The sequence below is a fragment of the Gossypium hirsutum genome, chromosome A06 (assembly GCF_007990345.1).
Source record: "Gossypium hirsutum isolate 1008001.06 chromosome A06, Gossypium_hirsutum_v2.1, whole genome shotgun sequence".
Lineage (NCBI taxonomy): Eukaryota > Viridiplantae > Streptophyta > Magnoliopsida > Malvales > Malvaceae > Gossypium > Gossypium hirsutum.
The window spans coordinates 1,143,976-1,160,913 of NC_053429.1; the positions used below are offsets into that span (position 1 = coordinate 1,143,976).

The 16,938-nt window shown below is 32.9% G+C and overlaps 4 protein-coding genes across 4 annotated transcripts; 2 read left to right on the plus strand and 2 right to left on the minus strand.

Annotated features, from left to right (window-relative positions):
• Positions 1-2,204: 2,204 nt before the first annotated feature.
• On the plus strand, positions 2,205-3,205 carry LOC107943010 (probable calcium-binding protein CML41). The gene has a single exon (XM_016876740.2). It carries the CDS (start codon positions 2,263-2,265, stop codon positions 2,878-2,880), a length of 618 nt encoding a protein of 205 aa, XP_016732229.2. The 5' UTR covers positions 2,205-2,262; the 3' UTR covers positions 2,881-3,205.
• Positions 3,206-4,535: 1,330 nt separating this feature from the next.
• On the minus strand, positions 4,536-8,172 carry LOC107943011 (type IV inositol polyphosphate 5-phosphatase 11). The gene is made up of 7 exons (XM_016876741.2): positions 7,939-8,172; positions 7,722-7,852; positions 7,522-7,598; positions 7,188-7,313; positions 6,104-6,294; positions 5,674-5,811; positions 4,536-4,875 (listed from the first exon to the last, which is right to left on the minus strand). The coding sequence occupies exons 1-7, from the start codon at positions 8,137-8,139 to the stop codon at positions 4,720-4,722; spliced, it is 1,020 nt and encodes a 339-aa protein (XP_016732230.1). The 5' UTR covers positions 8,140-8,172; the 3' UTR covers positions 4,536-4,719.
• Positions 8,173-10,127: 1,955 nt separating this feature from the next.
• LOC107943002 (30S ribosomal protein S9, chloroplastic) lies at positions 10,128-11,765 on the plus strand. The gene is made up of 2 exons (XM_016876733.2): positions 10,128-10,685; positions 11,326-11,765. The coding sequence occupies exons 1-2, from the start codon at positions 10,344-10,346 to the stop codon at positions 11,611-11,613; spliced, it is 630 nt and encodes a 209-aa protein (XP_016732222.1). The 5' UTR covers positions 10,128-10,343; the 3' UTR covers positions 11,614-11,765.
• A 691-nt stretch (positions 11,766-12,456) lies between these two features.
• Positions 12,457-16,775, minus strand: LOC107943012 (putative disease resistance protein RGA3). Its single transcript, XM_016876742.2, has 3 exons — positions 13,106-16,775; positions 12,795-12,904; positions 12,457-12,700 (listed from the first exon to the last, which is right to left on the minus strand). The coding sequence occupies exon 1, from the start codon at positions 16,438-16,440 to the stop codon at positions 13,351-13,353; it is 3,090 nt and encodes a 1,029-aa protein (XP_016732231.2). The 5' UTR covers positions 16,441-16,775; the 3' UTR covers positions 12,457-12,700; positions 12,795-12,904; positions 13,106-13,350.
• Positions 16,776-16,938: the final 163 nt, after the last annotated feature.

The window sequence follows — 16,938 nt, forward strand, 5'->3', positions numbered from 1 at the left end:
TGAAAAAGAGAGGTAGTGAGGACTGAGGATAAGCATGTAGAAAATATGGTCAATTTATTAAATAGTTAAAGATGATATTTTTGCATCAACTCAAACATCATTTCATGCCTTTATATAATAATTAATATAATATAATTTAAAAATAAGTACTGTTGATTAAGTTTTAATTCAGTTACTATTGATATTATTATCAATGTAAGATGATGTGTGTCCGACCGTGTTGAAATACGTTTATCCTCCTATTTAAAGATTATGATGAATTATGAATAATTTTAAGTATTGTATAAATTTAAAAAAAATAAATTAAATGCTTTACTTTAAATTTTATATTATTTTAAAAATTAAATAAAATTAATAAAGAGTGTCGGTGGGTTTTACATTAAGGAGATGGGAACATGAATATCATCGGGGCTTCGGTGTATGCCACGTGGCATGACTTTGAAAAGGTACGGTTGTGATTAGGGATAAAAGTCCAAGCGTGTGGGGTCAAATATTCTCCTTTATTATTAATTAGTTTATAGGGGCTGAGAAAAATTTTAAAATTTTGAGGGGGCTAAAGATAAAATATTTAATTTTAAAAGGATTTAGATTATATAGTTATTTTTTAGGAGAGGCAAATATTATAAATATTCCATTTATTTGAATGATTAAAGGATTTAAAATGAATGATTAATACTTGAGAGGAACTACTAATGATATTTTTCTATTTGATCAGGAAGGTCTAAGTCCCTTGCCTGCCCCCTAGTTTGTGAGGCGAGTCTAATTCTCCAATTGCTTGAGTCGGGTTAGGTCAGTTAAAGATAAAACTCATCCCGTCCTGCTCCAAGATAATTACTAAAGTACCCTTATATAATATTCTTGTGAGAGGTCACTTAATCATTATTCTATTAATAAAAATATACAAAATTTTAAATTGTGGCATTTTCGATTCAATCGGATTGAAATTAGGTACAACTTTGATTTATTGAATCGGGTTTGAAATGAGTAAAATAATCTTAGTTTTGAGTCAGAGAAAAAAATACCTTGCCCCACCTGATTACCATCTCTAAAGGTGAGATTGGATGAGTAGTATATTTATCTGCGGTTAATGTAAAAATAACGGTGGCAATAAAACAATACCGTACTAGACCGTACCACACTGCCCAGTCCATTCCATCCCGAGTCAATAATCCTATATATGAAACTAGTGTTCAAAGTCATTGATTCATATTCACCATTATTATAATTATTATATGTAAAAATGCAAATTAGTCCAAGAGTCATATAATTGGGTCCCTCTTCTATATGCGAAGAAGCTACGTATCAATTTCTTCGTGCCTTCTTTTAATTAATTTTCCCAATCACGCAACTTCCTATGCATTGATCGCCCTTCTAATATGCTTACACATTAATTTATTTGCATAGCAATGTGAAAACTAGGCTAAGTTTTTCACCAAATAATTACTTTTTCCTTTATTATATCATATATCAATTCGGATTTTCATTTTCGGACTTGAATATTGCGAATTCAGATTTTAAAATTACTATTCATAACAGATTTAAAACAAATGCAGATAGATATCATAAATATCTATTATTTAAATTCGTATTGCTTATTCAAATAATAGATGCGGATTCAGATTTGAATATCTAAGTCTATCGGTTACAGTGATTATAGATTTGGTTATATATATATATATATATATAAAGAATTTTAGTAGATTTAGATATCCAAAAAAAATGATTGGAAATTTGAAATGGTTTTTTGTTTAGATTTAGAGACTTGATGAATAGAAAACTCAGATAATTTGTGGAAAATAAATAGATTCGAATTTTAAGGTGGATTTATAGTTTTAGATTCAAATAATTAAAAGAAATAAAATACCCAATCCATTGCTATTCGTAAGATAACTTGAATATAAAATGACTCAAATCGATAACCCTAAATAATCAAAACTCTAATTGATCCAAACATAAAATGACTGACCTAGAAAACTCAAATAAAATTCAAGTCATTTATAAAAGCCATTGATTCGAATTCATTTAATTGAAATCTTAAACTTAAAAACGATTTAAACTTAAAATGATCGAAACTCAAAATAATTTGAATAAAAAACCTAAAATTATTGAAGGAATAATCCAAAAATAAAATAACATGAATGTGAAATCACTTAAACAAGTCTTTGCTTAGCAATGTGAAAATTAGACCAAAAGATTTCCTTCTTAGCATCTCTCTCTCTCTCTCTCTCTATATATATAAGTTGGCTCAAGTTAATTACCTTAATGAAGATGGTTTTCATGGGAATTGTTACAATTTCAAAGCCTACCAAATGGTTTTCCAACAAGGGTTTAAGCTTAAATTTCCCTCCCTTTCTCTCAAAATCCAAGTCCTCAACCTCGTTACCGTTGTTACCGCCGACTGTCCCTCTACCGCTACTAAATAAAACAACTAAAAAAGAAGAGCTTCGACAAGTTTTCCATCGTTTCGACCACGACGGGGATGGGAAAATTTCGAGTGAGGAACTCAGTGCTTACTTTGCTTCTATAGGAGACAACGTGTCAAGCAACGTGGTACGAAGGGTCATTAAAGATTTCGATAACGACGGAGATGAACTGTTGGGGTTTGAGGACTTCGTCGAGTTGATGGAAGGAGGTGACGATGGCGATGATATTAAGAGGGCGTTCGAGATGTACGAAGGGGACAAAGGGTGTGGGTGCATAACTCCGGTGGGGTTGCAACAAATGCTTGGTAGATTAGGGGATGTGAGATCATATGAAGAGTGTAAGGCCATGATTGGGGTGTTTGATCTTGATGGTAATGGAGTGCTTGATTTCAATGAATTTCAACATATGATGAAAGGTGTTGAACCAAATAGAAATGAAATAGTGAGCGTAAAGTAGAGTTGCATAAGTGAATGAATTATTGTGTAGTGATAAATGATTTGTGTTGTCGGGGCAATTCATTTCCCTTTTTTGGCCAATTTTGTTAAGATAATTGTTGATCGTATAGATTCTTTTATGAAAAAGAACACATCTATACGACCAATTATCAACAAGAAATATCGGTTGAGTCTTAACTCAATGAATATAATTGTTGTTGCAATAATTAGAAGGATCGATGTGAAATTCGAGCACGTTTAAGTATATATTATTTTTCTATTTAAGGGTTTGGGGAAGTTATATGTAATAAATATTGAATCATATTTATATTGTATGAAATGTATCAATAATATATGAAATTATACATAAGAAATTACTGACAAAGTGGAATTATATTTTATTAAATAAGATTTATTTTAATAAAAAAATTATAATTCACATAAAAAATCTATTAACATTGTAATTTTATATCTGCAAATTTGATCTAAGACATCAATTCAATAAACTGTTTAAGTTCCATAAGTTGAATATTCTGCTATGAAAATGATCATATTTACTTATAATAATAAAATATAATGAATAACTTCTTTCCCTTCCCATATATATATATATATATGGTAAATTACACTTAATATCACTAAATTATTAGTAAGTTTAAGTTTTGGTCACTTAATTTTAAAAAATTACAAAATAATTATTGAATTATTCTAAAGTTTTCATTTAAACCATTGAAATATTAAAAAATATTTATTTAAGCCATTAGACTGTTAAGTTTTTTTTTTTAAATGTTAGACTAGTAAGCTCTAAGCGGCAATTTGGCCATTAGTATGGTGGTTCAATACCCATTGACAAGTCGATTTAATGATCAGTGTTAGAGAACGGAGAAGAAAGCTGTTTGGATTTTGGTTTGTAATTTCGTAATATTCAAAGCTGTTTTATGATAAAAAAACTAAATTGTAGAAGAGAAAGGGTAGGAGAGTTTTCGATTGGTACAAGGGGTACGAATAGAGAAAGCCATATAACAACGATTTTAACAATCCATGATAATTTTGTATTTGGGTCCGAGTAATGAAAGAAGAAGTCATTCTATGTTTTTGAATTTTTGTTTTTATATTTGAAAAAAAATCTGAGTCATGGGCAAGAAAATAATACTTCGAATAAAGAATAATGTCAAAAAAAGTACAGAGAAAAAAACCCCAATAAGAAGGAACTCGTTTGAATGTTTTGATATTTAAGCAATTGAGTCATAAAGTCATATGCAGACACCTGATTTAGGCAAGAAATTTGAGGGTTGATGATGTCAAAGGTTTGAATAAATTTTGACGATATTTGCGTGAAAACTTGTATGAAAATTTACGTGTGTTTTATGTTGATATGACAACTATTTATCTTATATGCTATGTTCATAAATAATTTAATAATTGTAATAATATTAAAAAAATTAAAAATAAAAAAGAGCTTGTAAGTACACTTGAATTGCATGTTTAAAAATTTAATGTTTTTGTTAGTATTTTCGTTAGAAAAGAAATAATTCGACTCTTTTTGAAATATTAATGGTCACATTCGACTTCTTTTTGGTCTAAATTTAATTTCAAAATAAATAAACAATTTAAAGGCAAAAACCTAATTGGACATACTAAAAGCTATGAATAAGGACCTAATCGCGTAAACAAAAATTATGAGGGACAAAAACTGTAATTACCATGACATTCTTTTTACATATTTATGTTGCTCATAGGGGTAAAAAGTCTAGCTTGGAAGTTAAATATACATTTGATTTTTATGCAATGGTAATTGTGTGTTTTACAATTAATTTCAAGAGGAACAGAGATATTTTTGGTCAAACACTTTGACCAAATGCTATTTGTGGACTTTGAGACAAAGGTGGGCCCTTACTGGCTTATGGTCCGAACTATAAATGTCATCAACCGACTCGTAACAGTGCAAATTTGCTGTAATTTTATTTGGATCTTCGATCTTGAACAAGATTCGATCTGTCCATGCTGGAACTCGAACCTATAAAATGTAATAAAATAAATGTAAAGTGAGAATTCATAGTTTAAAGATCAGATTAACTACACAATACTTATCTAAATTATGTTTCAAATTTTAAATTAGTATCAAAACTTTAAAATTTTTTAATTGAGTCATTAAGGCATCAATATTATATAAATTAGTATCTTCTATCGGGGTGAATCTAAAAATTTTGTTTAGGTAGAATCGAGATAAATTATTTTTTTGGGAGCTAAAATTTTGTTCTAAAGACTTAAATTAAATTATTAATCATTCATAGAGGTCAAAATTACAAATTTTTAACTAAAAAGGTTAAAAAGGTTTAGATTGAATGTTTTGATTTTTTGGAGGAGCTTAAAAGAAGTTTCCCAATTTAACCAAGGGGTGGCTAAGGCCCTTGACTTTGCCCTATTCACAAACTAAAGTGTTAAATACTAGCTCGGATTTAACGTGGAGCATATTTAAAATATGTGGATTAAATGTTAAGCACGTGTGAATTTATTGTATGGACAACTTGAACGTGATATGTTAATCAATAAGGAATAGCCTTCATAAGTTTTAATAATATTGGTTATTTTCTAACTTGTTATATCTAAGCTATCCATGCAATATGTACACATGTTTAAAATTTTGTCTATATATTTTAAATATATTTATGATAGATCCAAACTGATATTTAAACAATAAGCTAACATCTCGGGATGACCTAAACCCAAAATCATTCGAACCTAAAAATAATTTAAAAAATTGAACCCTAATTCAGGATAACAAATAAAAAGAGGATTGTAGTTTATATATCACCTTGTAACTAGTATCATAATTGCTGCTGCCTATATTGTATTTATAAGTTGGTTTGAAGGCGAGTGTTCCCTCACAATATCCATTGAAAATCTGCCCTCTTTCAGCCTCTTGAAGGAGCTGATCTTTGCTTCTCAGCAGCTGAAAACAGCAACAAAACAAAGTTGATGCAAATTAGGCAAATGATTGCTGAAAAGTTGAAAACTAGTGAAAGCTCGGTAGAGAAGTCTGTGAAGTATTGTTCGCTAAAACTGATAGTACGCATGTCCATTGGTGCCATTTAGGGCTTGGGTTCAAACCTTAATAATGGCAAATGGTCACCATTTTCTTGGTAGGTGATTGTGCACCTTGCAGGACCTAATCCAACGAATTTATCCACGTTAGGCGAACAATACTTCAAATACTTCCCCTAAAAAAAGAAAGATGGACTGACTTTGTGAAGGTTTCTGTGTATTAAGTTCCGGGCGGGGTCGGTGTTGATGCCTTGGAGCCTGTAATTGAGGTCGCCCAACCATATGGTGATGTGTGCGGGGTTGGTGTAAGGTTTGTTGCAGTACTTGGAAAACAGAGAGTGCGATATGTGCTGGCACTGTGAATTTCTCTCTTCTACGTTCCGAGCATGAGCTGTTTAAGGACCAAATTATGAATCAAATCAAGGGGAATTTCGAATGAATGAAAATCTTAATTGATATATAATTACACCTATCAATTCTCACAATTCGAATAATTTCTATCCAAATGTAATCCAATTAGCTTTGATAATAAAAATATTTAAATTTATCTGTACTATGAATGACTCCAACCGAAAATGATTTGAATCCGAAATGATCTATCTAAAATGATCTGAATCCGAAATTATCTGAATTCAAGTGTCAAACCTAAATAATAATAAAAATCATGAAATGACTTGTCTAACAAACTCGAATGACCCAAAGCTTAAAACAACTTGAACTCAAAATGACTCGAACTTGAAATGACCAAAATCCAAAATGATCATAAAATTTAAAAACTTAAATTGATTTGATTCAAATTGACTCAACCTATAACTGATTTAATTTGTCCGATAATGACCTGGAATTTTAAAGCTTGAATAGACTCATCTATATTCAAATCTGATCCACCTCAAACATGAAATGGATTGAATCCAAAATGATCTAAACTTAAAATGACCCTGACCCAAAATGTTCCAAATAAGTAGCTTGAAATGATTCAAACTTAAGTGTCAAAATTGAATGAACATACCCAAAATGACTTGTCTAACAATCTTAAATGATCTGAACTCAAAATAATCTAAATTTTACATGCCTCGAACACAAAATGACCTGAATATGAAATTATACTTTTAAATTCCAAGCTAATTCGACTCAAATTGATACGAGGGTGGTAGTAGTAGCTCTGGTTTATTTGTGGGGGGGCACTAAATGGAGCTATAAATCCCATTAATGATATGAACTCAAATTTGTTTGGTTAAGGATGCCTTATAATGATGCTGATAATTGAAACAAAACGGGGCTTACCAGAGAGATGACAAGTGATAAACACCAACTTGAGTCCTTTGTAATTGATACTGATTGCCACTGCCCCTTTCTTTCTTCTCCTCATTCCTCCACACCCTCCTACACCATGCTTATCCACCTTCATTTCTACATTTTGTAATTGCCCCCACAAAAAAACACCAAAAATCAATCACCCCATCTAAGCTTAAAAAAAGTATAATGCTAAATTTATCTCTTAATCAATCACCACAAACCAACTACCATGAAAATTAATGAATAAAGATCATATTGACAAAAAATGTAAACATTGAGGACTAAATTTATCATTTTGTCAAAAAAATGTATCTTAATTTACCTTCGACGAACATGTACGAATCCTTCGTTCCAAACACATATAGTTGCAGAGACTGCATAGTTGCCTCCCCCAACAATCTGATATTCATATACATACATGTACATAGAGAGATTAAATGCAAGTCTTAGAACAATAAAGAACACAAGAAAGAGAAACTGCAAGTCTTAGAACAATAAAGAACACAAGAAAGAGAAACTTACTCGTGAGTATCAACTAGAGCATCCTGCAATAATTTTGCAAGGTCCTTTCTAGGCACTTCTTGCAAGCCAACCACAAGTAAATCGAACCCACGGTTGTTCCCAAACAGCTCCACCAGATCTTCATACGAGACCTTAATATATATATATATGTTATTATACTGCACGATGATGAATGATTTGATTAAGATTATTACAAGAACTTGGATTTGATTCAAACCTGTCCATTCATGTTCCAAGTGACCATGCAAATGCAAAGGTCGGAATTTGTGGAGAAATTGCAGAGATTATCAGCCATTACAGACTTTATTCCATCATGGGTTGGAGCTGGTTTGTTGAGAGAATAATCAATGGCTAGTTTCTTCCTCTTTGATCTTTTCACGTACCCTTTACCACCCTGTATTGTGTTGTAATTTCCCATAGCTTTTTAGCTTGTTGATTGATTAACCTTACGAGCAAGAGGTGTGATTTTAATATAAATACGAAAGCTTTTTTTTGGTTTTTGCCTTTGGCGGTGAAGATTTTAAAAGAAAATTATGGGTTAATATACCATTTGGTACTTAAATTTTGTCACAAATTTCACTTCATTACTTGATTTTTTTGTTCCAATTAAATACTTGAGTTTGATTTTCATGTTCAATTTAATACTTGAGATTTTTTTTTAAGGGGGGTTGGCTCTCTTTCGAGAGAAGACACTCTAGTGGTAGTGCTTTTACAGCTAAGACCCTTTAAAGGTATGGGCTCGAGCCTCATTAATGCCAAATGCTAAACATTTCTTTGGTGGACTAGGCACTCCTGTTAAACTCCGTGAACCCCTTTGGGCCTTTTCAGAGTCGGAATACAAAAACTCAAGGCTAAAATTGAGCATAAACACCCTGAGAACAATACTTTCATTGAGGGTTCGAGACTTGCCTAGAGACCAACCCCTTAACAGTGCTTTTGTATTTTTTTTTCTATAACACATATCAAATATTCATTAGGCCATATGATGTTATTTAGTTTCCATATCAAATCGAATATTGATGCCAAACTTAAGTATCAAATTGAATTAAAAAAAAACTTAAGTACCAAATTAAATATTAAAACTAAAATCAAGTACTAAATGATATATTAACCCAAAGATAAAAGTCAAATAGTTTGAAATCTTCTGTTAAATGATAAAATCTTATTGGAAAACTATGATTGGACTGTCTTTTTTGGTCTACGAGTTAGGTTTGGGAAATTTGACAATATTAAAGGTTATATAATAAAAGTTGAAAACGACAATGTTTAGCCATTTCTAACAAGCAAACCCTTGCAAGGATATGCATCCATTGAACAACATATTTAATCGTATTATGAGCAATGATTAGCTAAACTAGAAAATGTCGATGGGGCTTCAAGATTTTGTTTGAAGTATTTATGTCGTAACTAGTATCCGAATTGCATTTTGTTTCCTCTATTAAAAAAATAGCTAAGTTAATTCATCTACGTTAAATCATATTTCTGTTAAAAATTCTATCTATTTCAATTGTTAAAAATCAATCCCTATATATTAACATAAGTCACTTGTACCTATTTAGTTCTTTCGTCAGTTACGCTAATTTTTAGTTGTATATGTAAAAGATCCGTTTGCTCTTTGATCGAACATACAATGACTAATTTGTCTATTTTTTGAATAAAATGGGTAAAATATAATCTGACTCTTAGTGCAGAACATAGACTTTCATGATAATTTTACTTGTTTATGATATTTTATTCATGCTTTTAAATATATGAAATTTTTAATGAAAAAATTTAAATATATTTATGTCATATATATATATTGAAATTGGAAGTCTCTACATTGTTTGAAAGTTGAAACCATCAACGAGAACCATAATTTTTCTTTTTGTTTGAACCATAGAAAGTATTGTCAAAAATAAATATATGATCCATTTGGTTTGCTTGTAAGTTGATCTAACTTGCAATATCGTACCAAGGTTCTATTATTGATAAAGATGGAGGCTTACTAGGTGCGATGTATAGACTAAACTTACCATCTTAAATATTTTTAGTTTTACGGGTTAAGTGATAATGAGTTCGCTGTATATTAAATAAAATGGTAAATTATATTAATAGTTACTCAATTGATAAGTGTTTTTTTATCACTCAAATATGAAAAATTACAAAATGATCCATTACTAGCTGATAAATAATTAACGAAAACATGATATAGCACCTTTTGAAGTTGGCATAATAACGACTTTAACCTTCAACCTTTATTCGTTAGGTTAGTTTAGTTTTGATTCTATAAAAAATTATAATTTATAATATATGGGTTAGGCTCAAGCTTGAGCCCAGACTGACCTATTCCACTTTCTAATTTTGTAATATATTATATTTGTCATTTTAATATATTATATAATTTTTAATATATTCGAGGTATGAGCACATGTAGGAGATTATCTAAAAGACTTTGGAAGTGCAAGATAATACGATGACGTTTTAGTAAGTAAAATGCGTAGGACATTATCGTCTATTCCTTGTACGTTATCCTCTCCCAGTCTCGCAGCTGAACTCTGCTACACTCTTTAACACCATCACAAAAAGGCTACTGTTTTTAGCTAATCACAAATCCATATTTTCCCTTTCACAAAATAAAAAATGGCTCTTTCAATTTCTTCCTTAACATCATCCCTTTCTTCGCTTTCATTTTCCTCTCAGATTTCCCGGAATCCAAGCAGTATCTCAATTGCCCAACGACCGAAAAACTTGCACATTTCCCTGTCCTCTAAACACACTCGTTCCCTTTCAATTTCCGCTACGGTGGCTGCTCCGGTTGAGACTGAACCGGTTGAGAACCTGAAGAAGTTCGTTAAGTCTAGGCTCCCTGGTGGGTTTGCTGCTCAGACTATTATAGGGACGGGACGAAGGAAATGTGCCATTGCTCGTGTGGTTCTTCAGGAAGGAACTGGGAAGTTCATTATCAATTACCGTGACGCTAAGGTAAAAAATTGAACTATTCAGTTTCTGGGTGTTTTTGTAACAGTTAAATTAGCTGTCTCTAAGATGTTTGATAAAATGTTTGTGTTGGGCCAAATCGAGTTGTAGAAGAAATATTAGTGACCCAAAGTCAAATTAGATGCCTTTCAGATGTTTGATAATATGTTGTGTTAGACTAATTGAAGTTTTAGAAGAAAAATGAATGACGCAAAGACAAATTAGTTGCTTTTCAGATGTTTGATAATATATTTGTGCGGATAAATGTGAAGTTTACATTTAATTGTGGTTAATATAAATATATAAAAATTTGATTTTGATTCAATTATTTACATTTAAAGAAATGAAATAGTGTATTTATTTTCGTATCGAATTAATATAATTGTTTGAATCTAATATAACTTAAAATGGTGTTAATTTGATAATTTTGTTAGAAAATTGAATTAAATTAAAATTTTATGTAAGAATTTATGGATTGGATTAAACTTATTTATAGCTTTGATATTTAACCTTATGTTTTTCTTAGCCTAATAGGTATTAGGTAATAGGCTAATTCAAGTTTTAGAAGAAAAAAAATATGACCCAAAGACAGGCTATGAAGAATGATTAGCAATTGCTATATAATGCTTTGAAATTTTTGGTTCAGGAGTATCTTCAAGGGAACCCATTATGGTTGCAGTACATAAAAGTTCCATTGGTGACATTGGGGTATGAAACGAGTTACGATGTATTCGTGAAAGCTCATGGAGGTGGGCTTTCGGGACAGGCACAGGCAATCTCACTCGGCATTGCTCGTGCATTGCTGAAGGTGAGTGCCGATCATAGGAGCCCGTTGAAGAAAGAAGGGCTTTTGACCAGAGATTCAAGGGTGGTGGAGAGGAAGAAAGTTGGTCTCAAGAAGGCTCGTAAAGCTCCACAGTTTTCCAAACGTTAAGTGGATGGAAAACTGGGGATATATATACATCGCTTTCATGGTTGGTTTGTAGAAATTCAGTAACATTTGCTGATGAATTTTTTTTACAAAAATTCTAAATTGTAGAAGAACCCTTTTTGATAATGTAGATCTTGTTCTTGATTGGTTGTGCTGATGAACATTTCTCTTGCATTTCATGTGAGGAATGTTGATCCTTAGTCTATTGTTACTTAAGGGTAAAAGTACCAATATAAGATTACATTTTGTCTTTTTTACTACGTTACATCAAAAAATAAAATGATTTTTTTTAGTTAAAAATTTCATTCATTGCAATGGTTGAGTCAAATTTTCATCATTAAATGCATTTAAAATAGCTCCCACTACATGAAATTTCTGTAATGTAATTGACAAAATAAAACCATCCAAAAGGCCCTTAATTAAGATTGATTTAAGGAGTATATGATACCAATTCAATTAAGATAGCATTTGGAGCTAGGATTCTATAATATAGATTTAGATTTCAAACATAATATAAATTGAGCATCAAATTACTTAGAAATTTAACATTTATGATAATTTTTTTAATGAATTTATTAGATGTCTATTTTTGTAATGAATATAAAATTCTCTACTAATTTGCTCATAATATATGTACCTTATTTTTACCATTTACCATTTACATAATAAATGGAATCCAAATTCAAATTTTGAAAACCACAAAAAAGAATTTGAAAAATCTAAAAATATTAAAAAAACGTGAAAAAATCAACAATGTTAGTTTCATTAAAAATTATTTACCTTCTAATAAATATATCCACTAATCTAAAAAATTACCAAAAATTATAAGTAGAAGTATAACACAAATTACAAATAATACATATGTGATTAATTAAAATTAAAATCAAAATCAATTTAATACAAAACACAGCAGATCGAAAATCAGGACATATTCAAATCTAGACTAGAATAAATTTGAATAAGACTCACATATAATGAAACTTAAGCCTAGAACAATCCAAAAAAGAAACCACACATAGTGTGACTCAAAACTCAACACATCAAAGCCGCAACACCTCAACCTTTCTGAACGAAGCCACCAATAACATGCCTATGCACATATACATAATTGAGTTTAACAAAGTTACGTGTGATCAGCATAAGAAGTTAGAAACTAAAATTATTTGCCATCTATTTATTCTTACCTGCTCTTATGGGGGATAGAATGGGTCTTCGAATTTAATGCAATGTTGTCTTTTTTCTTCAAATTGCAAAATAGATCCTCGAATTTAACAGAAGTCGTCACTCACCAAACCTGAAAGTGTATTTAGACAATCATATCATAAATTCATCAAATGAAAACTATTAATAATAGATATGAATGAAATGATACTGCAGATGTAGACATCCTTATTCACAAAAATGTAATGCTCAAATCCTTTTTACATAATTCTTGAATATGATTAAAATTAAGAATATTCTTATTTAAAATTAAAATTCAAAAGTAGAGAATCACCTGCTTATCGATTTCAATGTACGGAATGTGGGCTATATTGGGCCAATCCTCTCCTCTCACTTTCTTACACCGTCTTTTCAGGTGGGGGCATCCTTCGATTCTTAGTGTTTCCAAAGCATTGAGGTTACGTACCCCTTGGGGCAATGACTTCAAATTAGAGCAACGCTCTATCTCCAGTTTTGAAAGCAAGGTGAGGTGTTGTATCTCATCTGGGAGAGAAATTAAACCCCTACAATCCCAAATCCTCAAATATCGAAGAGAAGAGAGGTGTTGGAGGTTAACTCTGGACATCCATTAATAAGTAAGTCTTCGAGTGAAGTCAGATATCGCACCCCCTCAGATAAAGAGGCTAATGTCTTGCAATGTTGGATATACAGTGAAGACAAGGAAGATAAGCCCTGCAATCCATTTACCGGAAGGGATAGAAGGCTGCTACAATCAGATAAACACAAAGTTTGCAAAGAGCTGAGGTTTTGTAGTCCTGCAGGCAAGGTTTCAATTGAGGGAACTTGAATATGCAAGTATTTAAGGGAGGATAGATTATCCAGCAGATCGGATGAAGACTTTAGACTACAAGAATGAACAGACAACCTATCAAGTTGACCCGGTAACTCAGTGAAGTCACTAATCTTGAGAGAGGTAAGAACCGTGGCATTCATAATCAAAGGTGTGAGCAAAGTAACATTAGTTCCTCCAATATGTAGATCTTTTAGAGATTGAAGCATTGGCAGTTTAACCAACTTAGGACAGTCATTGATAGTTAATGAACTCAGGAGAGGAAAATGTTCTCTACCATTCACTGTTGTCCATTCCTCCAAACATGGCACCTTATGTATACTGAGAACCTTGAGTGATGGAAAAGAACTTTCCATATCACCATAGAAGCTGTTGTCAATATACTTCAGAGCACCCATTCCACTAATATAAAGGAACTTAAGGAAGCGCAATTTCCCTAGAGGTGGTAGTTGATGGTATCTTTCACAGTTTTCTAGTGAGATTTCAACAAGTTTTGGTAGAGGCAGATCCATCATCCAATATGGAAACATCAAACCTTGGTAACCAACAATGCGTAACTTCTTCAAGTTTGAATGAGGTTGGAGAGCACTAAGAATCTCTTCATCATTTTGATGATGAGAGTTCTCGGTGCTGCATACTCGCGAACATAAGTTGCTGCTTACTGGCCAAGATAAGCTAAGTGCTTTTAAATTGTGCTTCTTTATCAAATTTGCATTTTTAGCTTCCATCGAACTCTTCACGTTGTGAAGTCCTTTGATGCTTAATTCCCCCTCTAGGGCCAAGTCTTTCAACTCATCAATGCCGCAACCATCTTCCTTTCCCACAATGAACATGCTAAGCTTGCGTAAAAAAGACAATTGTCCCAATGCAACAGGCGTGGAAGTTAGTGCATAGCAACGTCTGATGTCGAAGTACCTAAGATTTTTCAAGTTCTTCATACCTTCGGGTAACTTTTTAAGAGGCCAACAATTTATGAGGCTTAGTGTCTGCAAGTTATGAAGAGAGCTTGTTGATTCAGGTAAAGTTTTCAAAGGAGAATGGTGAAGGCGAAGATACCTCAAGTGTTTCGAAATTTTAAATGAAATATTGCCAAAATTATAACCCAAATCCAACACCTTGAGATACTTTTGTTTGCTGAAGAAACGGGAACGATTAGAGAGGTTACTGCAATCATTGCCCACGATCAAAGATTGCAGCGGTTGCAATGTGGTTAAGTCCACAACGCTTGTCGATAGACTGCTATTATTAACAAACAAGTGACGAGCAGTTTTTGGAATTTGTGTCCCCTCATTTGGCTCAATCACACAGCACTCTTGTCCCATAATCGATGTTGCAAGATCATGGATGAGATCATGCATTTTACATGTAACAGTTCCATCGATATCCTCATCGATTTCTTGAAAAAAGGACCTCCAAGTTAATTCAGAGAATATTTCACAACCCATATCATGCAAATCCAATGCTCCTCGAGAAGGAATAAATCCATTTGCCATCCATAGTCCTATAAGCTCGTCCTTTGTCATGACAGAATCTTTGGGAAATATCGAGCAAAATGAAAAACATTGTTTCATATACGGTGGAAGATTTTCATAACTTAGCCTCAACACAGCTAAGATTCTGCTTCCCTCATCTTCCAAATCCCATATCTCACTATCTTTGACACGTAGCCATTCACTTTCTTGACTTTTAAAACGCAATATGCTTCCTATGGCCTTAATTGCCAACGGTACCCCTCCACATCTCTGCACTATTTGCCTCCCAATGGTTTCCAGGTCGGCGTTGGTTCCGTTCGTTCCCATCCCAAAGGCTCTTTGCTTGAATAAAGACCAAGAATCATCATCCGATAAACATCCCAAGCGATACAAAGGAGTTGTAGCCATCATAAGAGCAACTTTCTCGAGTCGAGTAGTGACAATCACTGTACTTCCTTTCCGTCCACACTGTAGAGCTTGTTTCAATCTATCAAACTTGTCGTCGTACTCATTCCACACATCATCTAGTACGAGCAAAAACCGTTTCCCAACAAGCTTCTCTACTAAACACCGCTGCAGGGGATCTAGCTCTTGGATATCACCCCAGTTCCCTCCAAAGGATTCCACAATCGCTTTAGTCAACCTTTTTATATCAAAATCATCAGATACACACACCCAACCTCTCAAATCGAAGACTTTGGCCACATTTTCGTCATTGTAAACCAATTGAGCAATTGTTGTCTTACCAAGACCCCCCATTCCGCATATTGCATAAACAGAGAGGTCATCATGGTGACTCACATTACAAAGTAACATACTAACTATTTTTTCCTTCTCATCAGCTCTGCCAAATACTTCCGATTCTTTCACAAGGGAGCTGGTTTGCCTATCCTCATTCCGTTCAATTTCAGCTTCTCCCACACCCTCTCTCAAGTGGAACTTACTTTTCTCTCCAGCAATGGCATCTAATTTCTCCCTTAAATTCTTCAACTTACGTGCCATATCTAAGCGAAACAAGAGCGGATTCCGCAAAGAAAAGAAGCTGGTTACCTGGCTTCTTGCATCCGTATGCAGGCTACGACTTAGAGCTTCGGTGTAGAAATCTTCGAGCACAACTTCCAGATCGTAAGCTGCTTGTTTGAGCTTCCCAAGCCAGTTCTTGATAGCTTCACTCTTCCGTTGCTTCTCCTCTGCATCTTGGAGCACAGCTTGGATTGTAGTAAGAGTACTTTCAAGACTCTCAACTTCTGTTTTGAGGCTCCCAGCAAGTTCCAGCCCTTTCAAGGACCACGAGTTCAAGCCGTCCAACATGGCACCGACAAGGGGTGAAAGAAATACCTCTGCCATGTCCAATCTCTCTTAAAATTTCACAGCCAGCAAAGTAGCAATTGGTAACTAAGGAACCAACTATGGGTATATTCAAAGACAAAGAAAGAAGCAATTTCACATAAATTTGTATCAGCCTGAATGAGTAAACAAAGAAAAGCTACTGTTTCCAGTTAGGGTTAACAATGGATTGGACTGACTTGACCTTGTATGCATATGAACTAAACTTTTTATTATGGCGATAAACTATGTGGAAAAAGGGAAAGAAAGTAGAAACTAGAAAGCATTGAAAATAATGCATATGTGTGCAGGAGTGTAGGACCAAGTGTCAAGAATTACATTGCACTTTCCTTGCAATTCCAAGGAAAGAAATAATGTACACTTAATCATACCAAATGCATATGCGTATGCATTGAGAATAATGCACATGCGTGTAGGACCAGCCGCGAAGAAAATAGAAAGAAATGCTAAAGAATATTATTCTTTTTATTTTAATTATTGGGTTATTAAAGTTGTTAT